Consider the following 25,209-nt stretch of genomic DNA (forward strand, 5'->3'; position numbering starts at 1 on the left):
GGTAGGAATACCAGTGACCCTGATATCATATTCAACTTTATGAAATGGTTGCCATGGCAGCCCAGATAGCAGAAGCTGGGAAGTTGCGGACTCAGAGAACTTGATGAACAACTCCATGCCACAGGGCAAGCCCATCTACTTATGCACCTGCACTTTACTATGCGAAGTTTGGCTAAGTAGACCTTAGCAAACAACTCCTACCTTTACTTTTTGTTTGCGAACAAGAAAGTGCAGATCTTTAGGATTGGATACAGGTTAGTGTTATCGGAAGTGATATTAGACAAGATCATGGAATGTACTAGGATAGTCAGAAGTGTGAGATAGATGAATATAAAATATTGAAATTTATTCCTGAAATTCAACTTAACTGTGGTAAGTATAGATGTACTACCTAAAGCCACATATGAAAATTTGTGGCAACCACGACTCAAACCCGGATTTCCTATGTAACCTTACCACTTTGGCTATCCAAACGTGCTTTCCAGACTTCTGTATGTCACACTCCTATCTATTTCTTTTCACGTATTATTAATTCATTTGCTCACTCCCACACATCTTGTGATTCCTGTGCAGATTTTATAATCAAGACAAGAAGTAGTCATAACTATAGTTACCATTTTTGTCAGTCTTCACCTTATATGTATTTTATGTTTGATGATGAACTACAGTTTCAAATATTGAAATTCATTCCTGAAATTCAGCTTAACTATAATAAATACAGACGTACTATCTAAAGTGACATATGAAAATTTGTGCCAGGCTGGGACTCTAACCTGGATTTCCCACTTGTCACAAGCAGTCAGCTTACCAATTAGGCTGTCCAAACATGCTTCCCAAACCAATCAAAACTTCCATATGTTACATACCTATCTATTTCCAAAACCTGCATGGGAATCATGAGATGTGCAAATGTGGGTAAATGAAATAATAATATATGAGAAGAAGTAGATAGGTGTTTAACATATGGATCAATCTCGAGAGCATGCTTGGATAGTCTAAGTAGTAAGACAGCCTCTCGTGTTGAGCGGGAAATCCAGCCTGGTCCAGCACAAATTTTCTTATGTCGCTTTAGGTAGTACATCTATACCTGTCACAGTTAAACTGAATTTCAAGAACAAGTTTCACTGTATTAAAATATATGAAACTGTAGTTCATCATCAAATATAAAAAAAATAATATAAAATACAATTAAAAACAGGACATTCTGTAATATACAAGAAGCTCCTGATTATCCGCGTTAATGTTGACCTGAGACTGCACTGACAACCAATAAACACAATAATCCAAAATACTCATCTTTTTACCAGAAAATCTGATTGAACCAGAAATGGACAATGTATTTATGAAGTTACATTTAAAACTCACTGTGTTTTGTATCACTTGCATACAATTCAGTTTCCAAAATAATTATCCAGCTTTTATGTTTCTCATTCCCTTTTTTTTGACAGTTTTCCTTTTTAAGTCTTTCACTCTTGTATGTCTACCCCCTAACCCTGAGAAAGTTTAACGTCTAATTCCCTTTCCTTCCTCTTTGCATTTCTCATCTTCCTAGCACATGTAAACTTGTGACGTTTGCCTGCTTTATTTCTTTGTTGATAGTCCTCGATGTCGACTTACTGTGCTGTTATACTGGCTGAAAAATGGGGGCTGGAAGCTCAACACTGGTTACTGTAAATGATGTAGCTGACAATTGCACAGATACATTCCACAGTTCCTTGCATTCACTATTCACAACCCCCCAATATTACAAAGTTATATGGCCAGTTAACTATTGGCAAATTTTGATAAGCCTCATTAATAGGTTGCAGGCAAACATCAGCACACTGCTACGATAGTTTACTGTTGAATATCTATGAGCAGTAAAACCTTACCACACAGTTCACAGTTCTTACAGAAGAACACACACTGTCATTGTTTTAACACACTGCCTAATTGCGTTATACTTATTCCACTGTTAAGTTACTGCATTGTTGTTGTTCTAACCAGCACAAATTCCTCGCCTGAAAATCAGCCGTGGACTGACTGTCTCGGGACCAAAATTCGATCATTTATATATCATCACAATACTAAGTACTGAAACTATACATTGTTTGATGTTTAATTTACAGAAATGACAATTAAAACATAACTCATTAAATTAACTGAATACATCGAAAAATTGGTTTTTTTTTACAGTCTCTTCTACCATGAGAGTTAAGCCGAATTATTTGTTTAAATGATGAAATTAACAGATATAGTTATACAAACATACTTTTGACAAAACTGGTAATTACATTGGAATTAATTTAGAGCTGGCTTTGCTAACATGTTTTTGAGTAGAGACAAATAAATACTTTAAGGATCCTAGTGATTCTTTTTCCAAATGTTTATCATTATTACAGAATTTATATTTGTTTGTAAGTCAACAATAGAATTTAAGTCATGGAACAATTACTGATTTCACCTTAAAACGAAAGATATTAACGAGGAATAGTCAAAAGAAACCAAGAAATTAATTATATTAAAAAATGCTGTGACTTACCATACGAGAAAGCGCAGGTAGATAGACACAGCATTTTTTAATATATTTTTCCCATGTGGAATGTTTCTTTCTATTATATTCAAGAAATTAATTACATACACAAAACTATGCTGAAAATTACATCTGGTACAATATTCTTTAAAACTGAGGGCCAACCTTTCTCTTCTATGAAAATGCAGATTATACTCACGTATGTTAATAAAGAAATGAATTTAAGGTAGCAGATGGCAAAACAGGAGGGGAAGCAAAAAGACCCCAGCTTGCTTCATCACAAGCTATCTTTGATATACGTTAACATTCATTGCCAGTGATCCATTTTAGTTGCTGTGGTATTATTGAGATTTGTTGGCAGCTAGGAAAGCACAATAAACAATGCATTCCTCCCAGTGAGTTTGACAGTAGGCTTTTATTTCATGTCAGCACTGTGCAAAAATTCTGAAGGGAACTGTTTGACAAGAAAACCTCATCACTCCTTTACTGTAGGCCTTAAGTGAATTGGAAATTATTTACGTTTCGCTCCTGCCAAAAGGTCTAGCCAAACATACAGAGCGGAATTTGAATGCAAATCAGTTATGAGGGTAGAGTTCCCACATTTGCCTGAAGATGAAATGAAAAACCAGAGAAAAATATTTCAGTGATGTCCAACGGCAAAATTGAAGACCACATTGTTTTCCATCTATAAAACATTAGTCACATGCATAATAGGATATGCTAAATAAAAATATTCATTTTAATTATAATGGGATATTCAGGCTTTTTTTCCTTCATTTCCTTCACTGTGACCTTGCTTCCTTATGTTCAGCGAAGAAGATAGAATATGATCAAGCATGTGAAACAAATCTGACAGCCAAAACAGTTTTGTGTCAAATTGGCCTGGGGGAAAAAGCGTAAATTCTCTGTAAATTTTCTGCAAATAATACTTATGAGACTTCACATGCCTGCACATCAATACTTCCAGATGAAAATATATTGTTATTAACATCACCAGTTTATTGTTTCTCATCCAGTCATATAATTGTTTCTAAATGTCCATGAGAATCTGTAGACCAAAGACAGTAGCACTATCCATACCTTCATTTGTGTCATGATATTACTTATAGAAAGTGCTTCCATTGACAGGCAAAAGCTTTTCTCTGCATTCCATAGCAATACCAATTTAACATATAACTAATGAGGAGGTATTGTATAGGATTGGGGAGAAGAGAAGTTTGTGGCACAACTTGACTAGAAGAAGGGACCAGTTGGTAGGGCATGTTCTGAGGCATCAAGGGATCACCAGTTTAGTATTGGAGGGCAGCGTGGAGGGTAAAAATCGTAGAGGGAGACCAAGAGATGAATACACTAAGCAGATTCAGAAGGATGTAGGTTGCAGTAGTTACTGGGAGATGAAGAAGCTTGCACAGGATAGAGTAGCATGGAGAGCTGCATCAAACCAGTCTCAGGACTGAAGACAACAACAACAACCAGTTTAACAACAATATTATGAAAACGATAGAGTGCTACTCACCATGGAGATGTTGATTTGCAGACAGGCACAACGAAAAGTCTGCTATCTGCTATACATCTTAGCTTTCGGCCAAAAGGCCTTCTTCTGAAGTAGAAAACGCTCACACAGTCACAGCTCACACGCACATGACCACTGTGGCCAGTGACTGGTCACATGTGCATTTGAGTTGTGTTTGTATGAATGTATGTATGTGTTTTCCTCTTCAGAAGGTCTTTTGGCTGAAAGCTAAGATGTATTGCAGTCTTTTCATTGTGCCAGTCTGCAACAGAATGTCTTCCCTGTATGGTGAGTAGCAATGTATCCTTTTCATTATATTGTTGTTATTCCATTGTTGGTTAATATCTATTCACATAAATATAAACAGAAATGGAAAATTGAAATTATCTCTTAATCCTGTCCATTACTCTTATTTAAGCTATCTTATTTACAGTGTTCCAAGACATCCATTCATAACTTGTATCCATTTGTGAAGAAATGCACTAGAAGAAAGAAAGAAAAATTATGTGGACTAGTATCTCAATAAATGTACAACCTCTGTGCGCTGTTGATGAAGCGTGTGGCGTGACCCCGCTAGCCGATGTGGCCACAGTACACTCCCAAGCTCAGCCTCAGCCTAACTCTAGTACCTCTCCCCGTGGAAGTCGAACACGCGCCAAAACAAATGGACGTGGCCAGCCCATAGAGGGCTCCGCGTCCGCAGCGGCTCTTCCGCGCAGCGAGGGCGCCACCGCTACAGCACGTGCAGACCGCAGCCAATAGCCGCTCCCTCCGGTTTCGTATATAGGGACCCGCTCTGCCCTAGTCCAGTCAGTCTGGTACTCGCTCTGGATTGCGTCTCTATCTCGCCGGTACTGCGTTCTGGTCGTTGCTCATTGTAGACATTTGCCTGGCTCTGGTTCCGAGTGGATTTACTGTTGGTGTTTGGTGTTGTGGTTTCTACAAGCCTCCATTGTTTGTCTCTTCCTTGTTGTGTCGGTCATAGTCGGTCGTTGTCGGTTGTTGTCAGTTGTCGTTGGTCAGTCGTCCGACTCGTCCTTGTGTTTACCCGGTGGTGCGTGCTCCACCGCTGGCGGCTTCCCCGCCTGGCGGCTCTGATGTGCAGCCCAAGGCATTCCCGCAGTTGGTTTTGGTTACTACACTAACTGTAAGCAAACCTCTAAGAAACTGCAGCAAACCCCATGGCAACTTCCCTCATGTCCGTGGTGTTTTATAAAACATTCACGAGAGGATTGTCCCCAACGTTGGGCCGTGTGTCACAAATGCAAAAAGAAGGGTCATGTGTCATCTGTTTGCAAATCCGGCCGCGTACCTGATTTTCATGCACATGACACTTATTTTGCTTCTGTGTTGTCTGTCAGTTGTACTTCTTTCCTTTCAGGGAAGTTATTCCTCACTGTCCAAATACTTGGTCGGGATGTTCGCATGCAGTGGGATACTGGTTCTGCTGCCACTATCACCAATTCTCAGACATATCTTCAGTTGGGTTCTCCAATCCTGTCACCTGTCACTAGGCAATTATGGACTTACAATAAACAGAACATTTCTCTCATGTGACAATTTGATGCTGAGGTATTTTACAAATCTGTCGTTCGCACTGTTCCGATATTTGTGGTCGACCATAGTAACACGGAGAATCTTTTTGGTTTTGATGCCTTTCGCGTTTTTGGGTTCTCCATAGCTGACTCTGTCAATATCGTCTCTGATGCTATTCCTTATGCTCAATTGGATTCCTTGTTGATGACATTTTCGTCCCTTTTTTCTCCTGGGTTAGGCCATGGAAACGACTTTGAAGCTCATATCATGCTCAAACCCACTGCTCGGCCTAAGTTTTTTCGGGCTCAGCCCATTCCTTTGGCCCTTCGTGATCGGGTCAAACGGGAGCTGGATCGTCCCACTGCTTCAGGGGTCTTGCTTCCTGTCACTTCCAGTGAGTGGTCCTCTCCTGTCGTCGTTGCTAAGCCCAGTGTTGATATTCGTCTCTGTGGCAATTTCAAAGCCACTGTAAACGCTCAATGCCTCATCGACACTTACCCTATGCCTCTACCTGAAAAATTGTTCACTAAACTTGCTGGAGGCCAGTATTTTTCTAAGTTTGCCCTGTCAGAACCTTATCATCAACTTCCTCTCGACGCTGCTTCCCGGCAGTTTCTGGTCCTTAACACGCCTTTCGGCCTCCATCAATACCAACAATTGCCATTCGGGGTTGCCAGCACCCCTGCTCTCTTTCAGCGATTCTAGGAACAATTATTGCTCACTGTCCCTGGGTGTATAAATTATATGGATGACATTGTTACTGGCTCCACCACTGAAGAACATCTTCAGAATCTCCGCACACTTTTTCATGTGTTACAGACTGCCGATCTTAAGTGTAATCTTCAGAAATCAATATTTTTTCAGGCATCTATCACGTACTTGGGGTTTCAACTCTCTCGGGATGGTATTCGTCCGCTTCAGCGAACTGTTGCTGCGATCGATGCCCTTCCTCACCCTACATCTGTTAAGGAACTGCAGGCCTTCTTGGGGAAAATAGCATAGTATCACAGGTTATTACCATCTGCTGCTTTGGTGGCTCAGCCGTTGCATCGCCTGTTGCATAAAAACTTGCCTTTTCACTGGTCCGCGTCATGCGATGCAGCTTTCCAGAAATTGAAGACTAGGTACTTATTGGCTTCTCATTATTGATGCCTACTCTAACTTTCCTTTCATTGTCCGTTGCACGTCGCTTACCACCGCAGCAACCACAAATGCTCTAGCTCGCATTTTCTCTTTGGAAGGCCTTCCCTCTACTCTTGTTACTGATAATGGTCCGCAATTTGCCCCTTCTGATTTTGTGGATTTTTGTGCCCATCACGGCGTCATGCACGTCCCGGCCCCTCTGTTCCATCCACAGTCAAACGGTGAGGCTGAACGATTGGTCCACACATTTAAGGCTCAGATGCAGAAACTCCTGACTTCTTCTGCTGCTGATGATGTGCTTCTCCAATTCCTGGCTTCTTACCATTTCACCCCCATTGGCAACCACAGCCCGGCTGAGCTCTTACATGGCCAACAGCCCCACACGCTACTTCATCTTCTGCGGCCTTCCACCTCACGGCCGTGGGTCCCTTCGCTTGGCCAGTTCACCGCCAGCGACCTTGTATGGGTATGGGGATATGGCAGGTGGCCAAACTGGAGTCCTGGCCGCTTCTTACGACACCGTGGCTGATGCCTGTATGAAATCCAGACAGACACAGGTGTTGCAGTGCGTCATTCGGACCAGCTTCGGCCTCGTGTGCCGGCAATGCCTGTTCCGGATGCTGCTACACCACATTCAGTTCTACCTGACGCTCGGGATCCTGGAATCTCTCATTACTCACAATGCAGTCCTCTCACCATCATATCGGTGCCAGCACAAGAACTGACGCAAACAGGAGACGTGCCCATGCAGGAACCAGATGACCATCATCTGTCGGAGCAACTCTACTCGCCTCCTTCTACGGACGCGGGCACATCGCCCATGCCTCCTGTTATAACAACCGGACTTGCTGCAATGGGCAGATTGGTGCACGAGGCCCCAGCTGATTCGACCCACACGTCTCCTGTCATCTCGACCCGTTATCATCGGGGACACTTCCGTCCGTACGGGAAGCCTCCACCTCGAGACTTTACGGCCAGTCAAACAACACCTATGGATGTTAGCAATCTACAGGCCACCTCCATCAAGACCTGTGCAAAAACTTCAAAGGGGGGAAAAGTGTTGTGACTCGCCGATGTTTCAAAGTGCCGCCATGCAGTTACGCGCGTTCTGTACATGCGGCGCTGTCTTCCAGCCATGCAGCAGCAGCACCACCTAAGCGGCCAGCCAGCGCCCGCTAGACTCGGACTCAGTTCTGATTTGACTGTTAAAGTGTACACACGTCTTACTTTGTTTAATTGATCTGTGACTTACATGTATTATGTTGTCCTTGAAATATATTTGTTCAACTTGAAGTTATAACACTTTTACGGAAGAATGTATTGAGGAAAAATATGTTCTTGGTGAATTGTACTAATGTATGACTTACATATCATTTCTGACATCACAGCTGAAGTTTCCCAATGTTTTTTAGATATTGTCCTACTTTTGATTTAAAATCCTCCATTATTATCCTGTAGTTGGATTTCATGGCACTTCCATAGTTCTGTAGATTTGCTTTCTCCTCCTCAGGAAGTGAGTCTTTTGGTGCATAGATTTAAATGATTTCCAAGTAGTAGCTTTTGCTTGTTTTGGAAATACTCTCTTGTCTACAATTCCGTCAATATCTGTGATATATTTTTAATTTTCTTACTAACAAAAAAGTATACATCTGATCTTCCTCCCTACTCTATTCCTCTGTAGCAAAGCAAACATCCAACAGTGGAAAATCCAGGATGGAATCTCTGCTGTATGGTCTGTAGTAAAGCATATCGAAATGATTGCACAAAAATTCCCCCACTGTTTACCTATCTATGAATGTCAATATTAGACATTCAAATTGAGTTTACATCAAAAGAATTTAGATGTTCCATTCACACAGCAAGTTTCAGACTCAACATACACTGTTGTATACGTAACACCATTGGCCAGCTCTTGCAAGTCACTGCCTCAGAACTTATTAACGGCTGCTGATTACTGCAGGCCACTGCTTCAGCATTACACCACCCCAGCCAGCAAAGGGCATCGAATCGGTGACTGCTATTGAGCGACTTACACCCAAGAGGTCCAGAAAGCATCGTCACTTGACTACTTTTTGCTGGTGGAGCCACTCACATCAGTCAGCATCGTTCAATGGTTCCCATACGGTTTCACATCTAGCACCAGTGGGCCTGAAGGTTGAACAAGGACCCTATTAGACACTGCCTAATTAGTGACTGTGATTGCCATATGCCTTCAGCCACATGTTGGGGGCCGGTGTTTGCTCCATGGATGACACTGCAATTGCCACAAGCAGTTACCAGGTTGGTTAGCGACACCATTCATGTACCATGTGGCCATGAATCATGACTGCGTCACCAGTACTGACCCAGTAGTCACCTGCCATCAGGTGCCTACCCAGCAAAAATGGGATGCTCCCATGCCATACTGCACTGTTTACAACATGAGTACTACTATATTTTCTCTTGTTCGTCACTGTCGAACCCCTTGCTCATGGTGAGGTGGTCAGGATGGCCATTCTGACAAGCCTACACTTGCTCCCTGCAACAGTGCTGACACACCTAACACTATCGACTCTTTTACTTATGTTTGCATGTGAAATTCACTATTGTTATCACCAAGCACATAGAAAAAACTATAAAATTATGGACTTTAATTAAATAGGGGAACAAACTGGTATTAAAAGAGATGTAAAGCAACGGGCCAGTTGAATGTCCTGGTCAGAATTCTGGAATACAGCAATGAGTACAAATTACCACTTTGTCTAGAATTCAGGTACTTTCATAGATCTTTTGACCCAGTTTCAAATAAATCTATGCTAACAGCTCCTTAGATATCAGGTATTGACTCTACCTATGTGTGTATACTGAAAAGTACACACATCAGTGCTGCAGTGGGCATTAGTCTTCATTAAAACACTGAGAAAATCAGAAAGGAAAGAGGAATTCAGGAATGGGATTCCATTTCACAAAAACTATTCCACAGTCATAGGTGAAGTTTTCAGACTCTGAAACTGATATAAAAAATATGGAGTATTGATTAATGGATTATATCTCAATCATGTTCATTTTGCAGATAATATTCTAGTGTTCTAGTGTATACAAACTTCATCAAGAAATGGAAGAACAAAATACTGCAAATTTCAGACTAGGCCTGAATATTAGTTATGATAAGACTAAAGTAATGTGCATTGAACACATTGGAAGGAAAAAGTACAAATTAATATTATTGAAATTGTAGAGACAGTTGATGAGTGTTTTTTGCAGTTGAAGGCAAAAACTGTATAGACAGTAAAAGGAATAAATGTGAGAATATAAACAGCATGGAGTGTTTTAATAAACTATTGTTGCAAAACTACGTTTCCAATGTGCCTGAAAAGGAAAATTTATGGCAGTGAAATAGACTTTTTATACAAAAACTATTGAGGGTCACCCAGTGGTAAGTGAAGAAATGTGTGTTATGATATACTAGGAGTGACAGTGGAACAAAAGAATGAGGGTCAAACTAGTGGCCCTATGAAGTTTTCTGTTTGATTCTATGAGATAAGAAAAGGAGGTGATGATGGCCTAATGTAAGTTGGACAAATGTCATTAGAAAACGTACAGAAGCAACATGGATGTGTGTTGTTGAAGATCATAATTAATATAAAAGGTCAGAGAAGGCCTTAGTTCTGCAATGGACATAAAATGTCTGATAATTATGATGATGACACTGAAGAAAAAAATTCAGATAAATGCGATTAGGACTCATACACCAAGGATTCTATACATACTTAATTATGTGTACAGATAGTTCATCCATCACAGGGATCAAAGCGTGATGATTTTTGCCTGTTATTGATACCAATGCAGGCAAGATATACTTCTACCCATTCCAGAGAAAAATGGGTCTTAACAAGACAGACAGGCAGTCAGACATGACAAAAAAATTGTTTCATGTGATGTAATTACAAATTAACAATTTTTGGATTTTTTTCATTTGCTTCTACTGTGAATAAAATATCATGATTCTAGGTCAACGAGAGAAGTGTCCTATTGGTTCTGATGACTGAGATTGTGAGTACAAAATATTTGACATAAATGGCCAATCTTTTGATTGCAATGAGTTAGAAGGTTCAGTTTCTTATACTGTCAACGGACAGTAGACCTCAATATGCGACATAAATTTTAATTTTGTTCATGTACCCATTCTTGAGAAAAGGGATTTTTAACAGTCAGACAGACAGATAAATGGACAATAAAGTGATCCTGTATGGGTTTCATTTTTACAGATTGACATACGGAACTCTAAAAATTAAAAGACAATACACAAATGAATAGAAATTAAACGACACCTAAAGTCATAAATAAATGAAGACAAAAAAAAGAATTCTTAAAGTTCAGTATAAATTAATGGTCATGAACAGGTACAAACGTTTCTTACCAAATAATTGGAGGAAAAAAACTATAGAGTAATATGAAACATAATTTGTATGTTTACATTCTGTGATGCATGAATGGTTATAGAAGCAAATTAAAAATAGGAAAATAGAAAACTGTCATTAAATTCAAAGATGTCTGCATATTATTTAGCATTTTCTGATAAAATGGTTGACAGTTATTTGACAGTTGACAGTTATTGGTAACAGCAGTTTTAAGAAATTGAAAGTAGACTGAGTTTCATTTTAAAGTTGAAACATGCAGTGCAAGTTTTTGTAAATTGTATTTTACTGAGTGGGGTCCAAGTCTCTTTACAAAGTCATCATCCCCCATCCCTTCACACACACACACACACACACACACACACACACACACACACACTCGCTCTCTCTCTCTCTCTCTCTCTCTCTCTCTACACCCCCCTCCCTCCCTTTCTCCCTCTCTGTCCCTCCCTCCCTCTCTGTCCCTCCCTCCCTCCCTCCCTCTCCGTCCCTCCTTCTCTGTTCCTCCCTCTCTCGCTTTGGTAGTTTTGTGGTCAAAAGACCAAAACGTCAGGGATCTGTAACTCAGAATTCATACTGTTAATAACAACATTACTGTGCATATTTTTGAACATTGTTTCACAGGTGTACACTGGAGCAATTTAACAAAAGCTGTAAGTTTCACTACACTTAAAATTAACAGCTATAATGATCTGTCAAAAATCTCTCTTCATTTACGTAGCCTCTGTGTTTATTTTGGCTTGTCTGTGTATTACAAATTGTGACTATGGTTTAGGTTGGCAGAATGTCACAAAAGTAACATTTATTTATTCATCCATCCTTTCACTGCTGTGCAGAGCAATACAAGATACAACAGTATACATTTGTAAGGACATGGTAAATTACATTTTGAATGCATATGTTTTTACTTTGCAGTAGACTGATACATGTACATGTATAATGAGCTTAGCACCCGCTGCTTTGCTCGCGTAGATTGTGTGGTTCACACAGATCTTTTTAATTTTTCTTTAATTCTGTTTTTATGTTGTTCGCAAATTGAAACACCTTCTGAACTGTTCACGCTAATTAGGGCTATAGAAGCATAGTCTTTCCAAACGTATTTCTTACAAAAAAAAAACCAGTTCTGGTAGCTGGAGTCCAAGATTTTGTTTAATTGTGGCTTTGCATTCTTGTCGTGCTATTTCTTTGTATCTAATTGAGAAGTAATGTCCCAATTTTCATAAATATAAATTTAAGTTCTTTTTAATGTAACGAAATATTTTCTTAAAAATTTTCACCCCATATTTCACATTCTTTGGGGTCAAATTAAAAAAAAAAAAAGTGCAATGAAACACTTCCTTTCAAACCAAATTCAATTTTTCATATATTTAGCTTCAAAAATGCTTACATAATGAAATATTTCCATAAAACATTTCATCCCCATAGGGGTTGGTTTTCCAAAAAAGGTTAAATACATATTTCTCTATTTGTAACCAAGAATTCAAATACCAATTTTCAAAGAGGTAGCTTTAAAAATACTTTAGTAATTCTATAATAATGATTTATTTAAAACACTTTACGCAGTGTTTGAACACCATAGGGATTAAATCTCCAAAAATCCTGAAACAAGTATTTCTTTATTTGTGATTGAGAAACTAAATACTAATTTTTGTACATCTAGCTTCAAAATTGCCTTAATTATGAATATTTTCAAAAAACTTTTCATCTACTATTTCACCCCTTAGTGGTGGAACTTAAAAAAATCTTTTCTTAACTGATCCCTACAACATCATTTAGTTGGTATATATTTTCATTAATTATGAATACATTAAAGCTAAATCTATGAAAATTGATATCTGGCTTTCTGACACACACACACACACACACAACCAAAATTATATGTATACATCCCTAGTTTCGCTGCCTTGGGGAAGGGGGGGGGGGGGGGTGGAATAAAATTTAAAAAACATTTTCATGTTTACCTTTCATTGACACAGTATGTGTCTCAGGATATAGTTTTAGTACTATGGATTCTTTCTAATTCTTTTGGACTTGTCTCAAAATATTCCTTAACAATGTAGAAAAATTCTGTTTTTCTCCAAGTACTCTCTTAGTTGTGGGTTGAAAACTGGTAGTGCTTTTATATTTTTCAAACTGTTTGGCATCATATAAGTGGTTTTAACACACCTGCATTGTTACAAAAAAGAGGTCACAAACATTTGGTACCTTACAGAATGAGATTTTCACTCTGCTGCGAAGTGTGCACTGATATGAAACTTCCTGGCAAATTAAAACTGTTTGTCGGACCGATACTCAAGCTTGGGACCTTTGCCTTTCGTGGACAAGTGCTCTACCAACTGAGCTACCCAAGCATGACTCACGACCTGTCACCACAGCTTTAAATCCACCAGTATGTGGTCTCCTACCTTCCAAACTTCACAGAAGCTCTCCTGCTAAGCTTACAGAACTAGCACTCCTGGAAGAAAGGTTATTGTGGAGACGTGGCTTAGCCACAGCCTGGGGGATGTTTCCAGAATGAGATTTTCACTCTGCAGTGAAGTGTGTGCTGATATGAAAATTCCTGGCAGATTAAAACTGTGTGTCAGACCGAGACTCGAACTCGAGACCTTCGCCCTTCACAGGCAAGTGCTCTGCCAACTGAGCTACCCAAGCATGACTCACGACCCGTCCCCACAGCTTTAAATCCACCAGTACTACATACCTACGCTGCAGAGTTAAAATCTCATCCTGGAAACATCCCCCAGGCTGTGGCTAAGCCATGTCTCCACAATATCCTTTCTTCCAGGAGTGTTAGTTCTGCAAGGTTCACAGGAGAGCTTCTGTGAAGTTTGGAAGGTAAGAGGCGAGGTACTGGTGGATTTAAAGCTGTGGGGATGGGTCGTGAGTCGTGCTGGGGTACCTCAGTTGGTAGAGCACTTGCCCATGAAAGGCACACAGTTTTAATCTTCCAGGAAGTTTCATTTGGTACCTTGTCTGGCTAGTGTCTTGCTCATTAAGGAACAAGTAAAATCAATTTTTTACCCTATATAAAGATAATAATAATAATAATCATAATTTCGTGTGATGAGGGCCTCCCGTCGGGTAGACTGCTCGCCTGATGCAAGTCTTTCGATTTGACGCCACTTCGGCGACTTGCGCGTCGATGGGGATGAAATGATGATGATTAGGACAACACAACACCCAGTCCCTGAGTGGAGAAAATGTCCGACCCAGCCGGGAATCGAACCCGGGCCCTTAGGATTGGCAGTCTGTTGTGCTGACCACTCAGCTACCAGAGGTGGACTATATAAAGATAACAGTTCGTATGATCTGAGGTAATGAAGTGATTGGCATTCATTGTCATAGGGGTTTCCAACTGAAATCTTGTGGAGTTTTTTAAAATAATGTCTGTGTGTACAATAGGGTGATAAAAGGCCCTTTGCAGTATGGTAATCGAGGACACTGCCTCCTTCAGAAATCCAGCAGTTGTGATTCTCCTCCCGGCACCACCAGTACTTCACAACTTTGGGGGAAGATTTGAACTCTGGTTGCAGAAGATACCAGTAGAGTTTGAACATGTACAACCTCATGTACAGCACTGTCAACCTCAGTAAGCAATTGCAGTTGTCATTACCAAATGCTTTGTGTATTCTGTTTTGCTTTATGTTGTGAGTTGCTCATGGCTTCCTTTTCTTATTTTGGACCGAGTGAAGAAACTACTTCAGGTCTATCAGGAGGTGTGAGTCCAACTCCCGCTACCATAAAAAAGATTGGCAATTGTTGTCACTATTGGTTCTACTTTTGCAGAAGCTCAACTCCAACTACCATGTTAAAGTGTCCACATTGCACCCCGTCTTGTTTACCTTCTTCCCTTTATTTTGTGCTTGTTGTTTACTCTCTCCCTTATTCCCATCACTTTGTCTTACTTGGACCTGTAATTTTAGACTGTTCTTTTCATTTAATGGTTCATTGCCAGTTTACACTTCTCATTGCTTCAAAACTTGCTTTTTTTGTAAACAGTTCATAGCCAATTTCCCTCTCATCCTGTCCTCCTGTGCCTCTATTGACTTAAGCTCCTCGGCGACCATGTTATGCAGCCTGTCAATGCTTCCCTTTCTCCTTTCATGTGTAAGGACCCCTTGTTCCAAAAGCTAACGTTCTTTGTGATTAGTAAATATAGCGTATTTTTCTCTGTATTTCAGTAAAGTTTGATTTTGGAAATGAGTTCCTGCAATGGAATTCTTCCTCTTGTAATTAGTTGTGATAAGGTTGTATCATCTGAGCATAGCTTCAGTAATATTTTGTATAATTACAGCACCTGAAGCAGTCACTAGCTGAGGAACGCCAACAACATCTGCAACAAATAAAAGAAGAGCACCTAAAACTTGCTGCTGAGAAGTCACGCATTGAAACATTGGCTCGTCTAAACAGAACACGGGAAATGGATCGAGAGAAGGTTTGTGGTTCTTCATTTTTATACTGCTGGAGCAGTAATTTAAAATGTAACTGTCAGTTCATGTGTCAGGGAAAAATTGGGGGTAGCTTATTTTCTGTTGTTTTTTCCTTTTTTATATTCATGTCCTTGAAGTTCTTAACTGCAGTATTCATTTGACTTATCATTTCTCTTTTTCTGCATCCGTGTTTATTTCTCACCTCATCCTTCTATCATTTCTGGACTGAAACTGACACAGTGGTTTCCACTGTGCTATCTCTAACACTTCCTCTTTCGTCTTTGTCTCCCATGATCCTCACAGCAGGTGGGTGACTCCCACCATGGGATCTGTGTGTTCTACTCCTCCTTTCTAATCTTCTCCTATTTATTCCTCTTTCCTCCCTGAGGAAGATACAAACAGCTCCAAAAGCTAGGATAACTTTTCTATTGTCATAGAGGGTGCTGCAAAACTGACTAAGCAATTTTAAGGAGCAATAAAAAGTAAATCTGGATGTATAGAGAAAAAAAGTTTTTATTTTCTAAATTAGTACAATATACCATTTTATATTCATTTAGGTTTCAAAATAATGTCCTCAAGATGATGGCCATCAGCATCAGTACATTGTTGTAGGCATTCCCTGAAGTTTCGAGCAGCTATTGCAAACATATCACAGTGTATGGCATTCACTTTGTCAGTAATCCGCTCTTTTAACTCTGGTAGGGTGTGAGGGCAGCTTTTGAAAATCTTTTCCTTCAGGTATCCCCAAAGAAAGTGGTTACAAATGCTCAAATCTGGTGACCGCGCAGGTCACCCAACATCACCCCTCAAAGAGGCGAGGCATCCCAGAAGCATTTCTCTCGAAACATCAGGTGAAATTCGAGATGTGTGAGCAGTAGCTCCATCCTGTTGGAACCACAAGTCCCCCAGTCCATGTTCTTCAACAATCTCGTCCATTCTGGGCTGCAGAAAATTTTGCAACATTGAAGTGTAACATGTGGAATTCCCTGTCACGGTTACTCCTTCCTCCTCAAAAAAGTAAGGGCCTACCACGCCAAATTGTGATATGGAACACCACACTCCCACTTTAGGAGATTGTTGCAGTCTTTCGTGAATAATTCGGGGGTTGTTTTCAGCCCAGTAGTGAAAGTTTGGCTTATTCACGCACCCACTAAGATGAAAATGTGCCTCGTCACTACTGAAGAAAGCTGCATTCGGGGGGATCTGAGCAAACACTTGCTCACACAGATTTTGACGGTTGGCATAGTCTGCTGGGTGTAATTCTTGAACAATCATTATTTTGGAAGGATGGAACTTCAAATTGCATTGCAGAATCCTTCTCAAAATGCGGTCTGAAATCCCCAATGCAACAGCATGTCGTCGAGCAGAACATTACGGCGACTGTTGAACTGCTGTTCTCACCCGCTGCAATTTTCTGGTGTTCTGATGGATCTGCGTCATCCGTGTGTACCTATTCTTAGTGTGCTACCAGTTTCCTCCACCTACTGAACCCAGCAACAAATTGTGTTTGAATTGGGAACAGCATGGTTGTGTGGAATGTTGAACTGTCGCCAAAAAGCTCATTGTATAGCGATCAAAGATACGTTGTTTTCGTAATACACGTGAGTGGCAAAAGCATGATGTGCATTGGTCCGGACCATGTTGACTACTGAAATGGGGTGAGCAATTGAACAAAGGTCGACCACATGCAACTGCCTACCCCCACCACAATGCCAGCGGTAATCGATAGAAACTGCTTAGTCGGTTCTGCCACACCCTGTATTTGTCTATCAGCTGCCTTAGAATTTCACCTCCTGAATGTAAGTTATAGCCTTTTAATTTTATAGTGTCCTCAAGTTAGAGATCAGAAATGAGCCCCATATATTGACCAGCAACTCCTATGATGTCATCTCCGAACTCACCATCTCCCTTTGCTCAGAGACTCGACTTGTCAGCCTCTGCTTCTACTCACTTTTCACTCGAGTCTGTTGTCAGGTACAGGTGGACAAATCCTGCATAGAAAGGAGAGTGAGTACACAATTTTTCAAGTGTAAATGCAGACTCGTTGCATTCCCCCTACATACACAATCATTTTGAAAGAAATTTTTGCCATTAGACTATTAATTTATTCTATTTTTATGACTTTATATCCATTCTCAAGTTGAAATGTCACAAAATGTCCAGACTGCCTAAATGACAAAAGCAACCGTTGGGAATGATGATTATTTTATACCATTATAACCACTGATCAGTTGGCAGTGAATATTATGCTGTTTATATGTACATTTATATGTAGATGTATTAAAAAAAGATGCTGTGACTTACCAAACGGGAAAGCGCAGGTAGATAGACACAGTAAAAACACACAAACACACACACAAATATCAAGCTTTTGCAACCCACAGTTGCCTCATCAGGAAAGAGGGAAGGAGAGGGAAAGACGAAAGGATGTGGGTTTTAAGGGAGAGGGTAAGGAGTCATTCCAATCCCGGGAGCAGAAAGACTTACCTTAGAGGGAAAAAGGGACAGGTATACACACACACACACACACACACACACACACACACACACACACACACACATACCAGTATATATGTGTGGATGGATATGTGTGTGTGTGCGAGTGTATACCTGTCCCTTTTCACCCTAAGGTAAGTCTTTCCGCTCCCGGGATTGGAATGACTCCTTACCCTCTCCCCCAAAACCAACATCCTTTCGTATTTCCCTCTCCTTCCCTCTTTCCTGATGAAGCAACCGTGGGTTGTGAAAACTTGATATTTGTGTGTGTGTTTGTGTGTTTTTTATTGTGTCTATCTACCAGCGCCTTTGCGTTTGGTAAGTCACAACATCTTTTTTTAATATATTTTTCCCATGTGGAATGTTTCTTTCTATTATATTTATATGTAGATGTATATTTATAAATTACAAATATGTGTACAAAAATTTTTTGAAGACTGCTGTAAATTTAATTTAATGTTGAGTATCTATTCAGAAAATGTCTGCCAATTACATTGACAAACGCACAATTTGAAGACGTTACTGAGTCTGCAACAACAGTACCAGAAAACACAATAGCCCATATTAAGCTTTTTTACTCTCTGTACCCATGCCTTCGTCGAAAGGCTGAGTCGTCTCCATACATTTCCGTGACAAGATATCAATCTTTTTTTCTTTTCCTGGTCTCTCAGCACAAAGCCAGTACAGTATCCTGTGCAGAGGTACCACACCTCAGTAACATGAGCAAGGATTGTACTTTTGTATTTTTGGCGTTTTAACATAATGAGATAACACTGAAATTTTCTTTTAATTTCTAATATTACTTTTGCACAATTTTCTTTATGACATTTGCAGCCTTCCTACAATCTTTTTCTCTAGTTTCTGTGTTGAAAATTTACTGAAAAGTATTTTTATTTTGACAGATGGTAGTTGAGATAGATGCAGCAATGGCTACTGTTCGAGCAGCTCGTGAAGAGGCTGAAATAGAACGTGCCAAAGTTCAAGAAGAGAAGCACAAGCTGGAAGCTGAGTGGCTTAGACTCAGAGCCCTTGAAGAAGATCTGGTGGGAAGAAGCCATCAGCTTGAGTCTCTTTCTCAAGTACAGTAATTTTTTTTTTTATGTTTAATCCATAAATTTCACATTATATAGTGTATTCTAATGTTATGTAACCAATAATTAAGTTTGTGAAATGATCCATATTTCATTTTATCTTTCCTGTGGCCACAACTGGCTACAATATATTAACAAGAGAGGGCTTTCATGTTTTACCCATTCTCACCTAACTGTGTTTTCTGCTCAACAGTTTCTTGTCTCAACATTTTTTTCACATTCTCTGACTACTTCAGATATGTTCTACAGTTAACTCAGATATTATTCATCGTACATTAGAATTTCAACAACTACCCCATAACTTATTTGTTAAAAATTTCAGTTGTTACAACACCACTGTTCTTCTGTTCCTTATAAACAGTTATGTTTTTCCACTCGTGCAGTATTTTATTTTTATTAATTATTTAATTTATTTATTCATTTGTCACAAAATGCTCTCTTTATTGTTACTTCATTTCCGTGTAGCTCCTACTGCATTTATTTGATTTGCTTTATGTTAACTATCTCTTCCAAATTTCTTCTGTCTTAATATTGTAGCATACCGGACTCGCATTCGGGAGGACGGTGGTGCAATCCTGATTTAGGTTTTCTGTGATTTCCCTAAATCGCTCCAGCAAATGCTGGGATGGTTCCTTGGAAACGGCAAGGCCGACTTCCTTCCCCATCCTTCCCTAATCTGATGAGACCGATGACCTCACTGTTTGGTCTCTTCCCCCAAACAACCCAACTCTCTTATTATTTATGTTTTTTAAGAATTATTGTGCACTAGACTCTCACTAATTCGGCCATTCCTTGCACATAAGGGTGCTGAATTAGTGGAAGTGCCGGATTATTGAGTGTCTGAAATTTATTTTTGTCATTTATTTCATTTTTTGTTTATTTTTAAAACATAGGTGATGTAGTGTACTGTACTTTATTAAATCGAAGAATACAATTTTAAAACACAGAGGACATACTTTACTAAATCCAAAAGTACATTAATTTTCAAAGAAAACTTAGCCCTTGAGTGTACAATATACTGTACATAATTATACAGTCATATGAAACATGTCCCTAATTTTTAACTGTCGCAATGATGATACACAACAGTGGCATGCTTTATCATGCAACCGCTTTACAACCATTACATCGGTACTGCATGTATCTTGTTGTTGCATAATGTACTCCAGGAAGACCTCGGCAGCTTCAGCACCAGCAGTGTGAGAAATCTTCATGCTCTCTCCTCCTGTATCCTCTTCTTCGTCACTTTCATCATTACTTTCTTGCACACTTTTGATTATTTCTTCATCTGTTAAAGTTTGGTCCGTATCACAGTTTTCCTCATTCAGCCACTTAGTAACATCTTCATCGTCAATTTCTTCTCCTCCTGGAAGGTTGTGGAACTTGTGAGTGTACAAAGTAACTGATAATTCCGAATTGACTGGCTCATCGCTGTCACTCACTACTGGATCCAACATGGCATCAATGGATGACCACAATTTTCTCCAGGTCTTCATTATGGTAGTGCTCTCCCCTTTATCCCATGCTTCGGCTGCTTGGAAAACAACGTCACATATGTTAATTGCTTTCCATGCTTTCAGCATAGTCTCGATAGAGTCATTTCCACTTTCATTCAGAAAGGAGACGAGAAGTGAATGTCGATAATGACATTTAATTAATTCCAAAATTCCCTGGTCCATGGGCTGAATTAGGGCTGTCACATTGGGTGGGAGAAAGATTGCTTTTATACCATCGGACTTTAGAGAAGCATCTGAAGGATGACTGGGAGCATTGCCAGTTATAAGAATAGCTTTCAGTGGAAGGTTTTTCTTCTTTAACTTATTTCTCACTGCTGGTACAAACGTTTCGTGGAAGCACCGAGAGAATATTTGTCTGTCCATCCACGCTTTCTTCTGAGTGCAGTACTGCACTGGCAGAGTATTTATGTCAGTGTGTTGAAAACAACATGGATATTGGGATTTTCCAATCACCATAAGCAGTAGTTTATGACTCCCATTTGCATTACAACACACCATTAATGTTACACATCATTTCTGTTGCTTATAACCACAAGCTTCCTTCTTGTTGTTGGCAGCTAATGTTTTCGAAGGAAGCATCTTGTAAAAGAGTCCTGTTTCATCGGCATTATACAAGGCATCAGCAGTTAAATCTTCTTCCTCTATTATTTTCCGTATCTTGCTTACAAACTCATCAGCATCCTTATCGTTAGCTGAGCAACTTTCCCTTGTGATGGTCAGCTGCCGAATGCCATGTCGTTTTTTCCAGTTTGATAGCCAACCTTCGCTCGCTGCAAACAAGTTACTATTGCCAGTTGTTTGTTAAGTGCAGCTGATTTTTCCTTTTGACTGGATTTCCTTTACTGCTTTGTTGTACGAACCATCTACAAACAGTTACAACCAGTTCTTCATTCTCACTCTTTCGCATAACCTTCCATGTACCCAACTCACTATCCATTTGTGTTGACTACTGTCGAATAACATCTTCTTTCTTTTTGATATCATAAATATTTCCTCATCCAACATTCAACTCAGTAGCAATGCCTTTCTGTGAAGAACTTCGATTTAAAATTTCGATACTTGAGGTCCAGCGCAATGTGTTTCCTTTTATAAGACATGATTCCAAACTGCAAAGAAAGCTACAATTTCAAATACAGTATATAAAGCATTGTTTAACTAGGTATTGTTGCACACGGTAATTCATTGTGCACTTGTTTTGGATGTGTGCCGGATTACTGAGAGGCCACACTACTGAGGGCGGATTAGCGAGAGTCTAGTGTAGTTAATTTGCGTGTCCCTACATATTCAATAGTTTCAGTTAATCACATCTCTTTATCTTTAATATTTCTCTCTTCTCAGTCATATTCCATATTGATGTTTTTAGATAGTTCGTGTTCTGCAAGACTTTCGAACTTCCTGGCAACTTTACAATAATTTATCATATTAACACTGTTGAGACCTGCAGCTAATATTACTTTTTCCATGAACAGTTTCTTTCACAGTTATTACGTTTCTGAGTAGGAAGTGTCCCAAATGAGGCGAGACACACCTTGTTGCCATCGTCAAATGGTGCTGTTATGGTGACAAACTGAATTAAAATTTTTTTACTACTACTATGTTCTTAAATATACTCCTGTTTATTGTTGATTCTTGAGTATCCAGAGACTACTTTACTTATTATTTAGTTACTAGTTTTCCTAATTGGTGATTATTGCAGAGAGATTGTATCCTAAAATTAGTTCTGTTAGTCATTTCCCTTTATGTATCTAAATAGTCCTTTCTTGCCTGCCTTCCTTCATTCTACATTCCACTTTTGCACTAAAATCTCATCATAATCAGTGAGGTAGTTTTGAATATTTGGCAACTGACTCCAAGTGACAGCAAAATTTCTATATTTCATAAACATCATGGCTTGATGCAGGATGACCCCATATAGACAGATTAGACAGCTACCTTGCATGCCAGAATTTGTTGGCGCCAAATTTTGGACATAAATCCAGAAAATTACTCCATCTTGAGTTTTCTGTTGATTTGCATTATTAGCATTTTTTCCTCATTAACTAGAACAATATAAAAGCGTTGTTGTTATTGTCCTGCAAGTGCCAGGTATGTGCAGCCTTCCTCAACAGTGACACACACACATTGATCGACACTGTCTTAATAGCTGTCACTGTACCTCTATTGACTTGCTGCACAGCAATGGATTAGTTTCGTTTCTGCCTCATATGATGAATTCACTGCTTAAAAAGAAAAAATACCAAGAACAAGGTGACTTGTTTGTGAGAAGAGAGAGTATTCTGACATTGCCTCCTGTCTGCGTCCTTTCTTGCCCTATCTACCAGGCCTGCTTTGTCCTTCTATTAACCCTAGCAGCACCAAGTTATTTTATGTTATATGGAGCACCAACCAAGGTAAAAATTTGCCCATTTACAATAGGCTGTAAATCATGAAATATGTATTTATTTTTAAGTGATTGTGATTTCCATGAGAGATAAATTCAAAAGTGCTCAGTGAGATTACAACTACAATGAACTGTTTGGAACATATAGGGTACCCAGAAATGTGTAAGTTAATATAATATTTTTCTCTACTAAAATATCAAGCAACAGTGGTCAATAATTGGTAATGAAAGTTTGTCGGAACTAGAAACTTGAAGTCTGTACTTGAATATACAGGCTGTCCAAAATTTATATACACTCTTTTTATCTAATAATCAAATACTAATTTTTTACCCCTGACAAATAGTTTCAAAAACAGAAATAAAAACACTTGCACAAATATAATTTATGGTGTGTTGAAAAATTTCAAGGAAAACTCATAAGTAAGAAAGAATACTGTCATTTACAGATGACATTTACCCCTTGCTCACAAAATTGTTGATTCTGTCTGATACTTACACAGCTGGTAACCACAGTTTCCACATGTTAACTTGGTTCTTGTGATGTTGTCTCTGACTCCCAGATTAGTTGTATTCTTCAAGCATATGTAATACAGGGTGTCCGAAAAGTCTTTCCCTTATTACATAAATTGATAACTCAGGCTAGAAGTAAGATACAAATATGAAACTGGTGTCTAATAGTTTACAAACTATCAAAGTTTTTTTCACATATCAGTAAACTTCCACATGAGCACCCTTGGTAGCACGTAGCACATGTAGGCGATATTCAGTTTCTGTCCACACATTAGCCAACATCACTGGAGGGATCAATTCAACAACTGTGGTTATCTGTTGCCGCAGGGTTTCAAGATCTGGTACACGTGTTTGGTAGACCTCATCCTTGACATAACCCCATAAAAAGAATTCTAATGGGGTTATGTCAGGAGAGCGTGGAGGCCAAACCATTGGCCCATCACGACCAATCCATCGCTCAGGAAAGTTCATATCGAGATAGGCACGGACGTCCAAACCCCAATGATGCGGTGCACCATCTTGCTGAAACAAGACATCGGGGTGATACTGAAGCAGCTGAGGAACAGCATACAGTTGCAACATGTCCAGATACACTGCAGATGTGATGGTAGCCTCAGCGAAGAAGAATGGCCCAATGATTCGATCGTGCAATAGCGTACACCAAACATTCACCTTTGGACTGCCTCTGGTGCACTCCATGACCTCGCCAGGGAGTTTTGAACCCCAAATGCGCACATTATGGCGATTCACTACTCCACTGACATAAAAGGTCGCTTTGCCGGAAAAGGCAGTTCGTCTGAGATAACCATCACGTCCTCAATACATGATAGCATTTCGACCGCAAAGTCATATCGGCATGTACTGTCATTGGGCAACAATGGAAGTAGAAGTTTACTGATATGTGAAAAAAACTTTAATAGTTTGTAAACAATTAGACACCAGTTTTATATTTATATCTTACTTCTAGCCTGAGTTATCAATTTATGTAATCAGGGAAAGACTTTTTGGACACCCTGTATTTTGCATTCCTAGTTGGGTCCTAGGATGTCTCCCATAGCATAAATGTCCTTTGAAGTCCTTGGATCACTCTTCTACATATGGTTTCAAAAGTTCAAGGCCTAATTCATTTTGTGGTGTTTTATTCCCCTTCATTCTGCTTAGGCACATTCATCTTGAACACCTTTGCATGAGTTTAGTGCAGCTATATCAAGTAGGCTATAGAACATAGACAGTGACCATCTCCCCATGCCTATTTTTCTATAATATGTCCTAGCCATTTGGTCTATGGTTCCCACTTCTCTCTTAGTGGAATTATAACATGAGTTTATGTGGATTTTGTTTTTTGGTGCATCAGCTTCTACTCCTGCATCATGATATTGTATAGGCAGCATCGACAGATTTTTCTCCAGATTTTGCTTTGTCATGTAAGGGACCACTGTTATTAGAGTCTTGCTTCAATGTCTTCCTTTAATCCAACCTGGGAATGGACAGTGTCTTGAAACAAGGATATAAGATGAACATCAACAAAAGCAAAACAAGGATAATGGAATGTAGTCAAATTAAGTCAGGTGATGCTGCGGGAATTAGATTAGGAAATGAGACACTTAAAGTAGTAAAGGAGTTTTGCTGTTTGGGGAGCAAAATAACTGATGATGGTCTAAGTAGAGAAGATATAAAATGTAGA

The 25,209-nt window shown here is 39.5% G+C and overlaps 1 protein-coding gene across 6 annotated transcripts in view; it reads left to right on the top strand.

Moving 5' to 3' along the window:
- The window catches only part of LOC124789269 (fas-binding factor 1), a 126,782-nt gene that overhangs the window by 85,041 nt on the left and 16,532 nt on the right, over positions 1 to 25,209 (top strand). For all 6 annotated transcript variants that reach the window (XM_047256574.1, XM_047256571.1, XM_047256572.1 and 3 more), the window contains exons 14-15: positions 15,396 to 15,536; positions 18,930 to 19,106. In XM_047256574.1, coding sequence (XP_047112530.1) covers positions 15,396 to 15,536; positions 18,930 to 19,106 — 318 coding nt within the window. The remainder of the gene's footprint in view (positions 1 to 15,395; positions 15,537 to 18,929; positions 19,107 to 25,209) is intronic.

The sequence above is a fragment of the Schistocerca piceifrons genome, chromosome 3, assembly GCF_021461385.2.
Source record: "Schistocerca piceifrons isolate TAMUIC-IGC-003096 chromosome 3, iqSchPice1.1, whole genome shotgun sequence".
Classification (NCBI taxonomy): domain Eukaryota; kingdom Metazoa; phylum Arthropoda; class Insecta; order Orthoptera; family Acrididae; genus Schistocerca; species Schistocerca piceifrons.